Source organism: Lontra canadensis, unplaced genomic scaffold (assembly GCF_010015895.1).
Source record: "Lontra canadensis isolate GAN:19392208 unplaced genomic scaffold, GSC_riverotter_1.0 scaffold66, whole genome shotgun sequence".
NCBI classification, from domain to species: Eukaryota; Metazoa; Chordata; class Mammalia; order Carnivora; family Mustelidae; genus Lontra; species Lontra canadensis.
Window position 1 is genome coordinate 932,935 of NW_022631060.1, and position 19,619 is coordinate 952,553.

The window sequence follows — 19,619 nt, forward strand, 5'->3', positions numbered from 1 at the left end:
ATTAAAGAAATCTAATGTATAGACTAAAGCATTACAATGACAATAACAAAACCAACTCCACCTGGTTAGCCATATCACTGGCTAATTCTACCAAAAACTTAAGGAAAAAAGTAATTCAGCATAATCCCTTCTATTTTATGAGGTCAGCATTACTCCAATACCAAAACAAGACAAATATATCATAAGAAACACATAGAAATAACTTTCAATATAGATGCAAAAATCATTAACAAAATCTTATCAAATCAAATACAAAAGTATATCAAAGGATAATACACCACAATCAATGGGGTTTATTTCAAGAAAGCAACACTAGTTTAACAAAAAAAATCAATGTATACAATTCACCATATTGACAGAATAAATATGAAACCCCATATGATCTTCTCAACATACAGAAAATATATTTGACAAAACTTATTTATTCATGATAAAGAAAAAACTCAAAAAACTAGGAATAGATGGGAATTCCTATTATCTGAAAAAAGCCATCTACAAAACCCTACAGTTACAACATACCCAATAATGGCCTACTGAATGTACTCCCCTGTCCCCCAATACTACTGTGTCTGCCCTCCCTACTCCTGTTCAACATCTACTGGAAGTCACAGCCAACGTAACACGGCAAGAAAAGAACAAAAGACCTACAGCTTGGAAATTAAGAAATATAAATGTCCCTATTGAAGATATAATAGTACATGTGGAAAATCCCAAAGAATCTTTTAAAAAAATCCAGTATAGTAGAGTATAGTAGACTTTGCTTTCTGAAAAAAGCATTAAAATAAGAGATGGAGTTTAATTTGTTAGGCCACAATGAGATGCATTTTCCACATTATTTTTGTTCCCATAGGCCAGAGTCTAGTGTCTAAGACAGTGTTAAGTGCCAATTAATATACTGTAGTTGACAACATGGTATCAAACTGTGACAAGAGTTAAGTCAGAATCATACAGAATCATACCGATTGCCACTTTCTGGTTCTATTGGGGATGGTACAGACAGGATTGCATTAAGCCATCTCCCAGTACCTCCTTAAATTTTGGTTAGACATGTACTAAGAGAGGCCACCTGTGTCTTTTGACTACATAATTACAAACTGATAGTGTTCCAGGCCTTTCAAAAAAGTCAAAGCATAATGATGACTGTTCTCTCGTCAAGTAGTTTGGGGGTTATTTCAGGCTGCATCAGGATCTATGAAGCAAAGGAGACTAAGAAAAAGCAGAACTGGGGCTCCTGGGTGGCCTCCTGGGTTAAGCTTCTGCCTTCGGCTTGGGTCATGATCCCAGGGTCCTGGGATCGAGCCCCTCATTGGGCTCCCTGCTCAGTGGGGAGCCTGCTTCTCTTCCTCTCTCTCTCTGCCTGCCTCTCTGCCTACTTGTGATCTCTGTCTGTGAAATAAATAAATAAAATCTTTTAAAAAAAGAAAAAAGAAAAAACAGAAACTGTGCGCAGAAAGTGTGTGTATTTTCCTTTAAAAATATTTTATCTTCATTTATTTGAGAGAATGAGAGATAGTGCAAGAGAGAGCGCACCAAGTGGGGGAAGGGAGGAGGGGCAGAGGAAGAGGGAGAAGCAGGTTCCCTGCTGATCCCAGGTTCCAACCCAGGATCCAGGGATCATGACCTGAGCTGAAGGCAGATGCTTAGCCAACTGAGCTACCCAGGCACCCCCCATATTTTCCTATTTTAAAATATCTTTACTCATTGGAATAGTTTTATAGGGTCCTGAGGTTAAAAGACTATAACTGACTTCGTGATGTAAAATCTTCATGGCACAGATGGAAATAATAATAGGAAATGATGACTCCTTTAAGGTGAAAGGATAAGAACAGGGCTTATTTTAATTCTTTTATTTCATGGAAATTTGTACTCTTTAGGGATAGGATCAGTAGCAGCATGGTCTATGCAGCTGACCTACTGTACAGCTCCCAGTATAGGGTTAAAATTATAGTCTGAAGCAAGTGGCTTCTCAGAAATTGTGTAGGTGGGCGGTTCTGGTACATATGCTTCACACCAGACCAGAGTCCCAGAGTACCTACAACCTTTCCATTTATTCCATTTTTTCCTATTATGGAGGGTGTGAGATGATGCCATTGTTGATGCTGATGAATCATATGCTTCATTTATCATTTCTAAATGTAATCATGATCGGGGTTAGAGCAGGAGACCATAGCAGAGTCAACACCAGCCAACTGTGACTTTTTCTCCCCTTGAGAACACCGAAGGCTCTATTTACTGCCTGATTATTGATTTACTCTCAATAATACATTCAGAGTAAATCCAGGAATAATTCAAAAGTTGACATATCAAACAACTAAGTGGGTTAGAAAGCCACCTCATCATAGTCAGGATAAAGAACAGTTATGGGAAGTCCATGCTCATTGGAGGATAAGTCGACAACCACCTGTGGAGGAAGAACACATGGTAGATGATTATTTCATATGTTATGACATTACACTTGCCCATGACCCTAGTTCTCCTAATGCACGAATGCTCCTTGGGACCCCTCTTCTCTTTCTGACATGAACATCTACATCCAGTCAAGCAACCTTCCACTAGTACCCAGTCTAATTTTACACATGTGGCTGCTAGTGGCAAAACAGATTGCAAGGGGCTCATAACCTGACAGGGGGTCTTGGATGTTTTGTATGCTTTGAAAGGTTCAGTAAAACTTAAAGAGGTAAATGTAAAAGTGGCAAAGAATATCCTAAAACGCATTCTGGGTCTTCTGGATCACAGACACTCACGGAGGTCATATCACAGCAGACAGCACTGCATCCAAATGCAGACAGCAACACCGAGATGATGAATCCCAAGATGATGAGGGCAAGCTTCATAAACAAAATCCCCTGCAAATTAAAATCACACAGGGAGGAAAGATGGAAGGACTGAGCGAGGGAACTCTTGCCATGGACCCTGCAGGTTCTCCTTCATACCTAATTGACAGATTGTCAATGGCAGTAAAATATCCCACTCTGGCCACCTTCAGATAAAATCTGGGCAAAGACACACATAATTACTCTAATTTACAGACTCCCAAATTTGCAATTTCATTCATTTATAGTTTTCACATGGAAGAAGTGAGATTCTCTTAACCAATTTTTTTCTCAACATAACCAATTGGTAAAGAGTCTGCACATTTGCAAGCCATGCTTTGGCTTGTTTTAGGATCCCTTTACATTCCACAGTAATTTTCACCATATAATCAAGGAGATCAGTATCAGATTTATTAAACAGATACTTTCTAGAAAGGATCCTGGACTTTGTCTATCATTATGCTGAATGGATTAAACATCTAGATTTCTCTTTACCTTAATAAAGACAGCAATTACAATCATTGAGTGAATTCATTGGCAACCATTCTGATCTCATCTCAAATACGGGTTTTATTTAGCTCACCTGATGTACTTAAGTCCTAACATCACCAATAATTTATAGTTCAGAGATATTTACTCGCTCAGTGTCGAGGCCCTGACATTTTTCTTCAAGTGATTTGTCAGTTTAAAGCAGTGCCAGATTGCCCACTTGTGATGAGAAAGACGTCTGCAAGGAATTTCATATATATATGGATAAGTACCAAGAGATTATTTTTCACTGGATCTGTCAATACTTACAGTTATGAAATAATGAGCTGATATGTTTAAGAAGTAATAGGATAGGGTCATTCTGAGTGCAAGGATTATTAGTGACAATCCTGTTGATACGGCTGCCACAGTGTTTGCTCCAACGCTGCCACAGATCTGAAAAAGAATCAGAACCTGTTCTTCTACTCTTGAACCTGGCAAGTGATTGTACATATGTGTGCATTTTATTTAAAATTCAAGTAAAATCGGAATTCATAAAACTTGTGCACAGGGTTGCTATTTGCTACTGGGTAATTTCTCATTTGAGCTGGACAGAGACAACATGACCTGTGGGGAATAGGGAAGGAATCATTCTGGGATCTCAACTCAAGGCAAAGAGAAACCTAGGAATTGGAGACAGCTTGATCATTTTGGAGACAAAGGTTGGTCTACGCTATGCCTGTCTTAATTTTCTGAAACTGTAGATAAATGTACCATCTGTTTTGTTGTCTTCTTTCCAGACACAATAGACACAGTTCCGGATATGATTAACTGTAAAATGTTAAAGTTCAATGAGTTAGTCTGTGAATACATCACTCTGTAATCTTTTTTCCTGACACCAAATACTTCTCAATACTTTTCCCTGAATTTTGTGCTTATAAATGATAACTATTAAGGATTTTACATACATCCTAAGTAATACAGAAATCAAAGTGATTCCAATTTACTTACAAAAATTGGTCCCAAAAGGAAAATGAAGAAATATGCAGCATTCCCTGGGACTAGATATCGTTCATAGAATGAAAGGAAGACTTTTACCATAAGCCATAGATAAATATTCATTAAGCCAATCACGATTTGGCTCACCTAGAAAATGAGAAAATGCCTCTGAGTTAGGAGGAATAAGCTTTAGAATTATTTGCCCCACATTTGAAGGTTGTAAATGATTCAGGATTCCTTTAATTTCAAGAATTCCATGACCAGTGCTTAAATTTTCATTCAGTGTTACCGAATATAAAACAGTTTGGTGATTTGGCTAAATGGCATATGTGATTTCTTATTCAAAAGTCCTATTTTTCTCTTGATTTGGGAATTATTGCAAACACTCCAAATTCTCCTCTCAGGTCATCATGTAGCTTTGATCCAGAATAAATTTAGGGGAATATGAGCCACCTCAAAATCCCTACGGAACCTTCATTGTACTTACCCCAAGAATAACTGGCTTCCCCTTTAGGAAATTCTGCAGGTTGTTCTGTGCCTCCTGAGGGAAAGGCATTGGTCCAGACTGGCCCTGGCGAATGGCTTGATCTCTTTGTTGAGGATCCATGGTTATGCCCCTTGATGCCGTTGGTCTTCACAACCTGTGGGTTGTGATACTGAGTCACAGGTAGTGTTGAGTCACAACACATGCCTGGCATGTGCTGGCCAGAAAGATCAGGTAAAAGGATTAGTCTCTTTGGTCCCATGCTATAGTTAGTGTTCACAAATATTTCAAAGTAAAAGGTAGGTACTGTGCTAAATGTAAGAAATTAGGCCATGTAATTGTTTGAATTCTTTTTTTTTTCATTTTATTTTATTTCTTTTCAGTGTTCCAAAATTCATTGTTTATGCACCAAACCCAGTGCTCCATGCAATACTTGCCCTCCATAATACCCACCACCAGGCTTAAGAGTGGGAAAGCTAACATTTATTATTTAGCGATGTACTTCAAGCAGGTCCAAATGGCATATTCTCTCTTATCTTGAGTTCCAGAAAGGCTATGTAAGGAATGTAGACTTACATTATAGGAAGCCGAGGATCTTAGCCTTAGTGCATGTGTCTTATGGATCTTTTTGTCTCGAAATAATGTTGACCATCTTGGTCATGCAGCTGAAAATTAATATTGCCCTCTAGTCCTGGTATTCCTGCCCCATGGAGAGACAACAAAGTATTTGTTACTTTGTTTCTGTGTTTTGCTGTGTAGAATTCTTTCATTTACACTTCTGTTCCTAGGTAGTTATCTGGCATAGTTATTTTTGTTCTGTCTCTAGATTCAGGCTCCTTCTGAAGTTAAAGAACTAACAGCATTTGACTCAACAAGCAACAATGTAACATGCATGCTCTTAGACTCAGAGTTTGCTCCCTCTTGATACCCCTGACTAGCTCACAACAGGTGACTCACACAACTGACTCACCACACAAACTGCACACAACTCGCCACACATCTTTGCACTGGCATAGCTGGGTAGGTGATTTGGTACCACATCTGCCTGAGCCGTCAAACCCTTGTTTTTCTACTCATGATCTGCCTACAGAAATGCTAAGCAAAATACCCACATATTAGGAGTGCTTTTCTTCTCTAACAGCAAGAAATCTTCTTTTTTTATTTGAACACATGGACCATACTGAGTATAAACAAAAAATATATAGCCTTTTTTGTCTTCATCATGATGACAATGGATACTCTGTTTCATGTACATTTCTCCTTGAAGTGAAATCATAGGAAACTTGGTAGAGTCCATGGAGCTAGAATTTCATTTTTCCTATAGAACTGTAAAAATTTCTAGCTGTATGGTGTACAGGTATGTTCAAATTTATCAGAAAATATATTAAAAGAATAGCAATAAAACAAATATTTCTTCTACCTACCTTTATTAAGTTCTGTAAAATCTGATAGTTCTTCTACAGAAATTAAAACCTTTTATTCTGAGGAGATTGACCAAACAAAAAGGAAAGGAAACATTATACAGTTGAACCTTGAACAACACAGTTTTGAACCTTGCAAGTCCACTTATTATGTGGATTTTTACAGTATGATAGTACAGTACTAAAAATGTATTTTCTCTTCCTTATGATTTTCTTAGTAACATTTTCTTTTCCTTAGTTTACTTTATTGTAATAATATAGCATATTATTATAACTTATAATATAATACTTATAACATAAAATGTATGTGTTAATTGACTCTTCATGTTCCTGGTAGGACTTCCAGTCAACACTGGGCTATTAACAGTTAAGTTTTGGGGGGAGTCCAAAGTTATATCAGATTTTCTACTCTGGGGAGGGAGGGTGGCCAGAACCCACCTGTGTTGTTCAGGGGTCAGTGGTAATTACTTTCAAATGGAAAATGGCATGGAAAAAATCATGCACATTTGAAAGCTAGTATTTAAATGTTGAATTTGCTTAATGCAGGCCAGTGACCCTTTCTATAGAATTATTCATGATATTCTGACTTTATTCCTACCCCTGTTTCAATGACAGTTACTGCCTTCTCATACTCAAAATTTCTGTTTTTATTACCAACAGAGAATTTACCTTAGGTATGGAAATAAATGTGTATTTTTTCTTATTTCTTGATAACATTATAATTAGTATGATACTGCCCTTACTATCTAATTTAGTATTTTTTCAAAAAATCTTTAATCCTGTTCCTTATTATTAGTCATACCTGAAGCAAAAATACATTTCTCTGAACAAACTGTAACTCACTTTTCATGATGGTAAAGTCAACATCCTAAAAAATATTTTTTTTCATTGATACCTGATAAACAAAGCAGTTTTTGGAACTGAGAGTCCACTCAATGCCATATAATTTTTTTCAACAAGTGTAATGATCATGCAAAGAATATGATTCCAGATCAAGACCATCCTCCTTTTGGATCAAAGTTCTTTCATTGACAAAAAAAAAAAAAAAGTCAAATGTCATTACATAAAATTGAATAAAGCAGCACTAAATAATACTAGCAAGCCAGACTTACAGACTAGTAGAAAGCTACTCTGTGTTGTAAATTCTAGATAGTATATGATTTTTAGGACAATTCTTCTCTGTCTTTTGAAAATGACTACATGGCTGAGATGGTTTCAGAGAACAATCTGGAATGGTTCTACGGGTCTTTAAAATTGTAACATTAAGTTTGCTACTAGAGAGTCAAACATTTTTTTTTAATGAAAAAAAAATCCCCTTAGACATTTATGTCCTTCTCAAATAACGAGTTTTATAAAAAGTAGTTTTTATAAGATTATTCTATGGCTATGGTTTCCTCCTATGGAATAATTTCAGGAAAACTTGTGTGAGTCTTAGGGCCTGGCATGGAACTGACATGCCCTCTCATATGCCAGAGGAATACCCATGTAAATAAGAATAAAAGAAAAATACATACCTCTGTCTCAAAACAACATTCAGTCTTAACTCGATATCTGTACAGGACCTGGGAACACCAGTACCTTAGAATCGGTCTCAGAGGCTTTTCAGTGAAATTCCCCCAAGGCAGCAAGCAGTATATGATCTGTGTCTCTATCAGGCACTATAGGCTGTGGGAATTTGGTATATGTAGGTTTTGCTCAGTAAGACAGAATGAAGAGATAATGATACACCATCCTAAAAGACACCACCCTAAAATACATCTTTTTGCTCTGTGTTTCTTGCAGATGGGTTTCTACGATGGCGTAAAATGCATGATGCTGACAGAGATAATCATTTATCTCTACGCTTCAGATGGCCACAGTCTTGAGTGCCAAAGCTTTGCACACTCTTTTCTCAGTGTGAGGGCAAATCTTAATTCCTATTTACCTACCACTTCCCAAAGACCTCGCTAATGAAACATGTGCTTACTGTTTGGGAAAATATTTTGACTTATAATAAAACCTTAATTTGCCCATAGAAATCCTCACCTTTAATAGAAAATATGGGATTTTTTCGTAAATATGGGGTTTTTACTCTCTTGCCTCCCAAATTATACTTCATATGTTTTGCTAACAACACCAGTTCCTCTGCGATAATGTTAGCTTCCTTGACAAATAATAATAGAAAAATAGCACACAATATTTATAGAGCCCATGTCAGGAAATCCAAAGATGGGAGTAATGTGTTATTTGTCCACATCTCTGGAATTATATTCTCCAAAAGTATAAGGGAGCCTTTGCGTGTTCTATAGTCTTGGCTAAATTATCCTTTAACTTAGAAAGAAAGTAGAAATCTGTCATCCCCTCCACTCTGTGACTCCTCTGGGTTCTTTTGTGGTACTTATGGTTACCATCATGAATTATGGAGAATCTCCGTACCACCACCCCTGCCTTCCTTCAAGGCATCATAACCTGAGGTAAAGCTACTAATAGGGAAAAAGACGTTCTTTTCTTATCCTGGTGTCTGTCTACAACTGTACAAAATGTTCCTGTTCTTGTTATCTTGTGCTTAAAATCTGTCAAAAGGAATGCTCTGCCTTTTCTTCATAAACCCGAGTGTCCTCCTTATGCAGAGGTCACGCAAATCTCTGGATTGTTCCAATTTTAGTATATGTGCTGCTGAAGTAAGCCCTGCTCTGCTTTTTCTTAACTGGAAGAATTTTCAGTACCATATTCTTCAATTCGCTGAAAAGTTCTGTTATGCAAGGAGTTTGACCTCTTTCAACAACTTTTTCTCCACCTATGGGGAGGACCATATAATTTCTGCCCTTTACTCTGAGCTGTAAAACAACCTTGCACAGCTGGCATAAACTGGCATGGTTAGGACATACTTTTTTAATATGTTGCTTGGTTTAATTTATTAATATTGTTAAGGATCTAAGTTCATGTAAATGTATTTTATTTTCTTATGATATTTTGATCTGTTTTGGACAGGGGGGAGACCTGGTTACTGCTTGCCTCAAAAATAAGCTCTGAAGTTTTTCTTCCTCTTTGATTTTCAGAATCGAATACCAATACTATTGGTATTATTTCTTCATTGGATGTTTGATAGAATTGCCCCTCAAAGCCATGTCCACCCAATCTTCTCTGCATGACAAGCCCTTTAATTATGAATTCAATTTCTTTTCATGATACAGGTCTCTTTTATTAATCAGGGTCCTCCAGAGAAACAGAACTAATAAGATGCGCCAATATGGACAATGAAATTTATTATACAGACTTGGCATGTGTGATTGTGGAGGCTGAAAAGTCCCAAGTTCTGCAATCAGCAAGTAGGAGACCAGAGATCCAATGTGTAGTTCGGGTCCAAATCCAAAGACCTAAGTAACAGGAGAGCCTACTACCAGGTAAGGTGTTAAGGACAGGGTTTATTTTCAACTATTTACATTTCATTGTTATGTATATTTTGTGGCAAATGCATCAGAAAAATCACACTCCGGCACAGATGGCCTATTGCATAACTCCAAGTAGCATTCACAGCATGGTGTGCAATGAATGACTTCCCAGAAATTGTGCAGATCAGTGGTCCTGAGACATGTTTTACAGGAGCAGACCAGTGTCCTAAATCTTCAACAGGCTTCCTGATGTGTCTCTTTCTTCATGCTAAGAAGGTTGTGACATGATGATAGTCCCGATGGCATAAGCATTGTATGCTTAATTTATTATGTTCAAAGGTAATACATTGATGGAAAGAGTAGGCGACCCCACCAAAGCCAACATTAACAGACCCATGACCTTCATATTGTTGAGGACAGTTCAGCCCCTCTTCGCTATGTAGACACTGATATATTTTCAAGAGCACAAACTACAATAAATCTAGGAGCTGCTCATTGAAGAGGTATATTAAACAACTTAAATAGGTTGGGAAGCCACGCCATCACAATCATGATATACAGAAGTTATGGAGAGTCCACACTTGTTGGAAGATAAGTGAGCTACCAGCTGTGGAGAAATCAGGACACACAACGGATGAGCATATGGTGTTTCTTTTGCTCGTGGCCTTAGGTCTCCTGATGTCCTATGGATCCTTCAGGCTACTTTTGTCTTCTTCTCATCCAAACATCTACACCTACTTAAGCATCTCCTCAATTTCTGCCTAGTCCAATCTTGTGTGTATGGATTGTAGGGGCAAAACTGAGCACTAGGGCTTCTAGTGCTTCTAGAAGCACTGAGCTTCTAATACAGATATTTAACATGAAGCAGGGGACTTTTATATGTTTTATATTGCTTAATAACAATGAAGAGGTAAATATAAAAATGGCAGAGAATGTCCCAGAGCACATTCCAAGTCTTCTCGACCGCAGACATTCACTGAGATCACATCACAGCAGATAGCACTTGCATCTAAATGCAGAGACTCTGAGGGGACAAGTCCAAGCACAAAGAGGATGGGCCTCAAAATCACAATCCCCTGCCAATTAAAATCATGTATACAGGGATGCCTGGCGGGCTCAGTCGGAAGAGCACAAGACTCTTGATCTCAGGGTCTTGAGTTTGAGCCCGATGTTGGGTGCAGAGACCACTTAAATACAATTTTTTAAAAAAGGTAAATAACTCTTAAAAAATAAACTAAAATCATGTATAAAGAAAAGATTGAAGGATTAAGCAAAGTGAGTTTCTGCCATTGACACTGCTTCCTGTCCTTCATAAGTGATTGGCATTTCTCAACGGTGATAAAATATCACATCCTAGGGGCGCATGGGTGGCTCAGTGGGTTAAAACCTCTGTTTTCGGCTCAGGTCATGATCCCAGGGTTCTGGGATCGAGCTCCTCATCGGGCTCTCTGCTCAGCGGGAAGCCTGCTTCCTCCTCTCTCTCTCTGCCTGCTTCTCTGTGATCCCTATGTGTCAAATAAATAAATAAAATCTTAAAAAAAATCACATCCTGTCTTCCTCGACAAATCAAATATAAGTCAGTGTGCAGCAAAATTAACCACATATTATACAGATGCTCAAATTTGCAGTTATATTTACACAATGACATGAGCTCCTTTTATCTGTGTTTTTCCTGATACCACTAACATAAAAACTGTTGATTAGCAAACATTGCTTTATTGAAGCTTATGTGATTCGGAATATCTTATCAACCCTTTCGGACTTCATAGCAATCTTGACTTTGTCCTCAGTCTATCAGTGCAGGATAGGGGCCACGCGATATCTGTGGAGAGAATCTTGGACTTTGTCAACACGCAGACTTTTCATTTTTTACCTTATGAAAAACAGGAATCACATTCATTGAATGAAATCATTGGCATCCATTCTTCTCTACCTAAATAAAGGTTTTAGTTAGCTTCACCTGATACCCATGTCTTCACATGACAAGTAACTTATAGCCTAGAGAAAGGTGTCCAGTCAGGGTCAAGGCCCTGACCTGCTTCCTTCAACTGGTCTTTCAGTGGTAATCTCTGCATTTCTGCTACCTGCATTGAGAATAAATTCTGGAAGTCATTTTGTATATATAGATAAAGATCAGGAGCTCTTTTCACTGGATCTGGAAATCCTTGCAACAATGAGCGAGTCATCTGTTTTCTGTGTCATAAATGAATCTGTCCAAACTGACTGCAAAGATTATTAGCCATACTTCTGCTAATGTGGCACTCACAGTATTTATCCTAGGCTGACATACATCTGCAAGAGACTCAGAAAACCACTCTTATTTCACAGTCTTTAAACTGACAAATGATTATACATGTGTGTGCACATTTTAAAGAAAAGTGGGCCACCTGGGTGGTCACAGAGAATATGCAACTAATATGATAAAATTATGATAAACACAAGAAGTATTTTAGGGATCAGATCTCATTATGTCATCACCGTCTATGTTGACTGATACAACAGTAGTCAAAAAGGAAGAACCAAACAAGCTTTTGACCTTACATTGTTTTATTTTTCCAGTTTCCCTCTGCATGCCTGCAGGTTACAGAAGCATATCCTCACATCTGTACTTCTGTCTCAGGTATTATAGTGTAAGACTGTGTCCTTCTTCTTAAGATTGTTGTAGAATGAGAGCTGAGACAACAAGCCTTGATAAGGACCTCCTGAAACCTATTTCAGGAAAAATAATGCAGAAAGCTGTAAATAAGCCAAAACATCATTCAGAATCATTTTACCTAAATCCTCAGAGTTTTATTCCCATCCTATTCCTAAAGGTATATCCTGGCCTCCAAAGTCTATCCCACATTACTGAGTTGCTGTTATTTAATACATAGGCCCCAGAGTGGGCACCGTAGAAGTCAATGTCAGTCCCTACATTGCCAAGTTATCCGGGGATCCAGCTATGTGTCATGGTGTGCGTGAACATTTTCCAGCTTATTTTTCTGTGTCCACAGAATTTATAGAAGGTAAAGGAAAAAGAAAATCTATCCGTTAAAAGATATCCAGGATGACACGAACTAAGGAGAGATATGAGTTTGTGGCTTTCCTTTTCTGTCTTGAATGTGGAAAAATTAGCCTGGCTATTTCTGGAAACTTAGCTTCTTATGAGAGTCTAGAAATTTAATCTGTGCCTTTTGGACACAGATTAAATATTAAATTAAATTAAATAATATATATTTGTATGTGTGTGATTTTATGTCTGTCTATACATAAATGTGTAAAGAAGATTTCATAAAAGAATATACCTAAGATTTTCTACATGTATGAGGGGGGGAATCATTGTGTTTTCCAAAAATGTATTTAGCATTCTTTTTTAAGACACTTCTGTGAGGTTAAGTCTACATTTTCTCTCTTACTGCTTAAAAAAAAATCATTTGTATTTATCTGAGCAAACCGTTGTCAATTTGTGACTTTATTTTTCTTTCTTTTTTTTAAATTTTATTTTATTTAAATTCAATTGATTAACATAGGGTTGTGACTTTATTTTTCAAGGTTATTTTCATCTCTGTGTGGCCAGATTCTAAGACCTGGTCAAGCCAAAGTAAGAAAAATTACTGTGAACCACTCCTGAATGACTCACTTAAAATAAATGTGCATCTGTTTCTCTTTTTCTTTTCCTGTCCCTTAGAATGCACACACAGGGACTGGAATTGAAATAGCAGGCAGGGTTACAGACATGAATTCACAGGCTGAAGAGACTAAGACTGTTCAACCATCCCTGATTTTCTAAAGATATTTTCTTTTCATAAGCTCAAAGGCCAACACTGCAAAACCCAGAACTGTTTGACATCTGCAACAATTCCCAGATCTCCCTACACCCTCAGGAAGTGAGGTACAACAATCAAGCACCCCCCAAAGAGGGAAAACTCCTCGATACCCAGAGGATAGTAAATAAAGGGCTATTTCATAAGTGAGCAGAGGAGAAAGCCACACCATTGCTTGGACTTCTCAGAATCAGATAATTCCTATGGATGGGCAACATTAAGGTTATCAATGATTTGTTTATGAAAGTGGAGACTGTTATTATTATTAAATTTTATTTTAGTGCAAAAGGTGTTTTAAAAAAAAAAAAAAAGAAAAAAGACTTTATTTATTTATTTGTTTATTTGACAGAGTGAGAGCACAAGCAGGGGGAACAATAGAGGAAGAGGGAGAAGCAGACTCCCTGCTGAGCAGAGACCCCAACACGGGGCTCCATCCCAGGACCTGGGGATCACAACCCCAGCCGAAGGCAGATGCTTAACCATCTGAGCCACCCAGCCGCCTCAAAAAAGTGGTTTTATTTTGGCACAGGAATGGGCCCCATGGGCAGAAAGAGTTGCAGGGGGATTGTGAGGTGCAACTGATTGATTGTTATTATTTTTAATACTCCTACATTTTAGCTTTGAATGGAAGCAACTGCAGTTAACAGGACTTCCACTTCGTAACTTCTTAAATAGCAGATAAGTAGTTCCAGAATTGTAGGGGAAAAGGGCAAATCACTCAAAAATCCTGGACTTTGAGCCAAGTATAAAAATGCATGAGGGGTGCCTGGGTGACTCAGTGGGTTAAGCCTCTGCCTTTAGCTCATGTCATGATCTCAGGGTCCTGGGATCGAGCCCTGCATTGGGCTCTCTGTTCTGCAGGGAGCCTGCTTCCCCTTCTCTCTCTCTGCCTGCCTCTCTGCCTACTTGTGATCCCTCTCTGTCAAAATAAACAAATAAATTTAAAAAAATGCATGAGAGTTTCATTTTTCCAAGCATTTTCCACCTTGATGAGTGGAGAAGTGCATTCAGTTTGGGGGAAGAAAGCTGAGCATAACATTTGGGTGGCCAGGGAACACAATGTGACAGAAAATACTGGTTGTCTACCAATTTTCAATATCGTCTGCCTCCCTGAATAGCAGAACTCAGTTTAACTTACACAAACAACTGCCCAGCTAATGACTAAATTATGCAATTTCCCTTATAATTGTGTGTGGCCACATGACAAAGATCTGGGCGTAGGTTGCAGACATAAAGGAAAGAGCCAGAGAAGCAACCTCTACCCAGAAAGGAAAGCCACACTACTCAGGAGGTTCAAGTTATACTACGAGGTGTGGACTGCCTACTTGTGGGCTGTTATAGGAAAGGAAAATCAAACGACAACATTAAGGCATTTTGGAGGTAGTCCGAGTTTACAGCACAAACACCACAGTAGTATCATCGATCTCTTCATAGGGTGATACTACTAATCATGCTTTGAGTTATTTAAGGGAAGGACTGATTTTTGTCTCCTTGCCATGTTACACAGTGCAATACACAAGTAGGGACGCTGTGTGTATTAAATACACAAATCAATGAATCCATAAGCTAACCAAAAAATGGTGTCAACATGGGTGGAAGTTTCTGGTTATCCTAGGCATCCATCAGTGTGCTGGAAAGTGTGGTCAGCCTATACAGAGAGGTCCTCAGAAATTCTATAGCACCTGTTTCGTCCAAAATTATACAAATAATCTCAGCCCAAATCCCTCAATAATCAACTGCACCTTCATTCTCTCAAAAACAGCTACTAACCCGGGGGGAGCCTGGGTGGCTCAGTGGGTTAAAGCCTCTGCCTTCGGTTCAGGTCATGATCCCAGGGTCCTGGGATCGAGTCCTGCATAGGCCTCTCTGCTCAGCAGGGAGCCTGCTTCTCTTCCTCTCTCTCTGCCTGCTTCTCTGCCTACTTGTGATCTCTGTCAAATAAATAAATAAAATCTTAAAAAAACAAAACAAAAAAAAAACAAAAAAAAACAACAAACAAAAAAACCCCAGCTACTTACCTGATCAGTTCTCTCGCCATCTTCATTATAGGTGAGTATGGACAGGGAAAGCATAATTGAAAATTGCAGACAGTTTAGTATTATGAGTATAACCATGAGACCCTGTTAAAGAGAATACAATTTGATTGAGTTGGGTTTTACTCCCATAGCCTTACAAAAACTTCTCTACCAGACCTCTCCCTTAGGACTTTGGAGGGAACCATCTTCACATTACATAAAATGGTGATACCAGGTTGGATCTGAATTTAAAAATATAATGCGGTGCTTTTGAAGAAGAACTGAATTTCAGAGGAAAAAAAAAAAGCCAGTGTTCCTATGAATTTTAACAGAACAGTGACTGCATTTAAAAAAAAAAATAGCCGTGGTTACTTTCCTGTGTCCACAGTGATCACTTTATAAGTTACTATTTTAACATTGTTCATTCTCAGATAGTAAAAAATACGCAATGTCAACAAGGGCAAATTTTTTCAGTGGATAGGGGATTCAAGGAGAAATGGTAAGGGATCCAAATACCCCTCCTGAATCTGGTCTCCTAACTAAAACCAGAAATCTCTTAGAGTCGAAGGCTTTTTTATAATTTATCTGAAAGATGTGAAATTGTCCATAAGGCCAAAAATGGTGTCTCAAAAATGTTGTCAATCCTTTTTAGCAGATGTGTGGTAGCTGGCAATTGTGATCTTAATCTGCTTTTACTTGGACCAGGGGCATCTTCCCATGTGCTTATTTGCAATCTATCTTTGTCAAAGTGTCTTTTCCATCTTTTACCCATTTTTTTCAACTTTTATATAGAAATAATTATAGGAAGCTACAAGCAGTTGCTAAAGAGCACGAGGTGGCTCCATTTACCCTTACCCACTCTCCTCCAATGGCAGTAGCCCACATGTCCATGGTGCAACATCAAAACCAGAAAACTAACATTGGTGTAACGTGTGTGTGTGTGTGTGTGTGTGGTTCTGTGAGATTGTATAACATGTGTGGATTTGTGCTAACCACCACCATGATTAAGGCACAATAGTACTCCATCTCCACAACGATATCCCTCTTTCCTTCCGCCATCGCTAACCCCTGCTCACCACGAATCTGTTTTCTGTGTCTATAATGTTGCCATCCGGAGAATGTCATGCAAACGGAATCATACAGTATGTGATATTTGGAGACCGGCTTTTCACTCAGTATCCTGCTCTTGAGATCCCAAGAAGTTGTTTTTTATAAATGAGTGGTTCATTCCTTCTATTTACGGAGTCGTGTTCTATTGTATGAGTGTAACATGAATAAATCATTGATCTCCAAGTGTCTGGAGAACACTTGCTTGTTCCCAGTCTTTGTACGTAGCTGCTCTGAGGATATGAAGCTGCTCTGAAGAACCAAGTACAGATAATGCATGGAATTCAGTTTTTATCTTTCTGAGACTCATGTACAGGAGTGAGACTGTGTATCTTTGGTTTTTTAGAAAATTGATAAACTCTTTTCCTGAGGATTATTTTCCAGAGTACCATTTTATCTCTCCACCAGCAATGGATAAAGGCTCCAGCTTTTCTGCATTCAGTATTGTCACTATTTTTTTTTTAATTTTATATATTGTGTTAGGGAGGTAGTCATATCTTGTCATGGTCTTAATGTGCATTTACCTAAAGAACAGTCATGTTAAATGTCTTTTCACGTCCGATATGACCCATGTGCATATTTTCTTCTGCAAAGCATCTCTTCATATCATTTGCCCACTTTTGAATTGGATTGTTGGTGTTTTGTTCTTGTGAATTCTTTCTGTATTCCAGATGTATGCTCCAGGGCAAACATGTTTTGCAACCATTTTGTTCCAGTCCATTTTTCTTTTCATTTTTATTTTATGAGTTCAATCCTATTTTGTTCGTTTTTTTCCCCCAAATCATCTTTATCGTTATAAATCACCTTCGTTATCCCTAGTTGTATACTTCATTCTAAAATCTACTGTGATAGTAGTTCACGGACCCACTTTCTTTTCATGATATGTCTTTTTCTTTCCTTACTTCAAATATACTTGTCTCTGTATATTTATAGTATGTTTCTTATAGGGAACACAGAGCTTGGTCTTCTTTTTTTTTTAATCCAATCTGTCCATCTCTGGCTTTCATTTTGGCTACTTATATTTACTGTGATCACTTACATGGTTAGCCTTGAGACTTTCACCTTATTATTTAATTTATCCTATCTTTGTTTTTATTTCCCTTTCTCCGATTGCTGCCTTCTTTTGGATTAATTACAAATTTTTGTGATCTCATGTGATCTCCTATTTTTGCTCATTAGATATAATTCTTTGGGGGCATCTGGGTGGCTCAGTGGGTTAAAGCCTCTGCCTTCGGCTCAGGTCATGATCCCAGGGTCCTGGGATCGAGCCGCGCATAGGCCTCTCTGCTCAGCAGGGAGCCTGCTTCCCTTCCTCTCTCTCTCTGCCTGCCTCTCTGCCTACTTGTGATCTCTGTCTGTCAAATAAATAAATAAAATCCTTAAAAAAAAGATATAATTCTTTGTGCTATTATCGTGGTTGCTTTAGGTTTTAAAATATATATATACATATATATTTTAATTTTTTAAAAATGTATTTATCAGAGAGAGAGAGGGAGAGAAGAGCAAGCACAGGCAGACAGAATGGCAGGCAGAGGCAGAGGGAGAAGCAGGCTCCCTGCCGAGCAAGGAGCCCGATGTGGGACTCGATCCCAGGACGCTGGGATCATGACATGAGCCGAAGGCAGCCGCTTAACCAACTGAGCCACCCAGGTGTCCCTAAAATATATATATTTAAACATAAATTAATTTTATTTTTAAATTTTAATTTTAACATAATTAAAAATAATAATCTATATTCAATCGATAGTATAACACTTTATCTGTAATGTAAGAACCCTATAATCATATATTCTCCACCCTCGTGGACTAGATGCTTTTGTTATTTTAGACATGATTTATACATATTTTTAAGTCCCCCAAATACATTGCTATTATTTTTGTTTAAAGGGTCAATTATCTTTGAAAGATATTTAAATAACACAGAATTCTTATAAATTCACTTACGTTGTCACTATTTATGGCGTTTGTGCTTTAGATGCTCATTTCCATCTGGATATATTTTTCTTCTTCTTGAAGAACTTAACACTTGTTTTGTAATGTAAGACTCTAGTGATAAATTATTTTAGCATTTGCATGTCTTCAAACATGTTTATTGGGCATTCATGTTGAAAGATATTTTCACTGGACATGGAATTTGAGAATGACAAATTTTTTTTTCTTTCAGTATTTTAAAATTTTGCTTCACTCTGTTCTTTCAATCTGCTGTCATTGAATGTATGATAGGTGTTTTTCTCCCACCCTGCTGCTTTTCAGATTTTCTTTCAATCATTGGTTTTGAGAAATTTCACTATGATGTGCCTTGATATAGTTTGTTTTCTTTTTTTTTTTTTTTTTTAAGATTATTTATTTATTTGACAGAGATCGCAAGTGGCAGAGAGGCAGGCAGAGAGAGAGGAGGAAGCAGGCTCCCCACTGAGCACAGAGCTCCGATGCGGGGCTCGATCCCAGGACCCTGGGATCACGACCTGAGCCCCTGAGCGAAGGCAGAGGCTTTAACCCACTGAGCCACCCAGGTGCCCCTTGTTTGTTTGTTTTCTTATGCTCATAGTTCATTCAGTTTCTTGGGTTCTGTGAGTATACAAGTTTTAAGAAATTTTGGAAAAATTTACCCAACACTTCTTCAAATATTTTTTTCTGTCCCACATTCCCTTTCTGTGGGGAACCCCAATTACATGTCTCTTTAATAACTTGTAGTTATATCATTGTTCATTGATGCTCTTTTAATATTTTCACATTTATTTTGTGTCTATCTTTTTCACTTTAGAGAGTTTTTGATATTATTTCTTCAAGGTCATTAATGGTATTTTATTAGTATTTATTTTCTTGAATGTTTATTCTGTCATTAATCCTATCAGCCAGTGTTTCTTTTCAAACATCCAATAGTTTTCTTACTTTTTTTGTTTGTTTTTTTGTTTTAAGTAGGCTCCCTGCCTGGCGTGGGGCCTAGTGTGGGGCTTGAACCTACAACCCTGAGATCCAGACCTGAGCTAAGATGAAGAGTTGGATGCTCAAACACTGTGCCACCCAGGTTCCCCACACACAGTAGTTTTCTTCTCTAGAAGTTTGATGTGGGACTTCTAAGAAAATATTTTCCATGTCTGTACCTAACTGTTGGAAGTATGGAACGCAGCATAATGT

General features: G+C 37.9%; 1 protein-coding gene and 1 non-coding gene across 2 annotated transcripts; both read right to left on the reverse strand.

Moving 5' to 3' along the window:
* Nucleotides 1-2,263: 2,263 nt before the first annotated feature.
* On the reverse strand, nt 2,264-7,858 carry LOC116880188 (membrane-spanning 4-domains subfamily A member 4D-like). Its single transcript, XM_032879048.1, has 8 exons — nt 7,700-7,858; nt 7,081-7,207; nt 4,768-4,921; nt 4,293-4,427; nt 4,056-4,112; nt 3,612-3,737; nt 2,745-2,846; nt 2,264-2,401 (listed from the first exon to the last, which is right to left on the reverse strand). The coding sequence occupies exons 3-8, from the start codon at nt 4,885-4,887 to the stop codon at nt 2,321-2,323; spliced, it is 621 nt and encodes a 206-aa protein (XP_032734939.1). The 5' UTR covers nt 4,888-4,921; nt 7,081-7,207; nt 7,700-7,858; the 3' UTR covers nt 2,264-2,320.
* An 885-nt stretch (nt 7,859-8,743) lies between these two features.
* LOC116880628 lies at nt 8,744-8,853 on the reverse strand. The gene has a single exon (XR_004385227.1). It is a non-coding gene; the product is annotated as a U6 spliceosomal RNA (small nuclear RNA).
* Between the last annotated feature and the right edge of the window lie 10,766 nt (nt 8,854-19,619).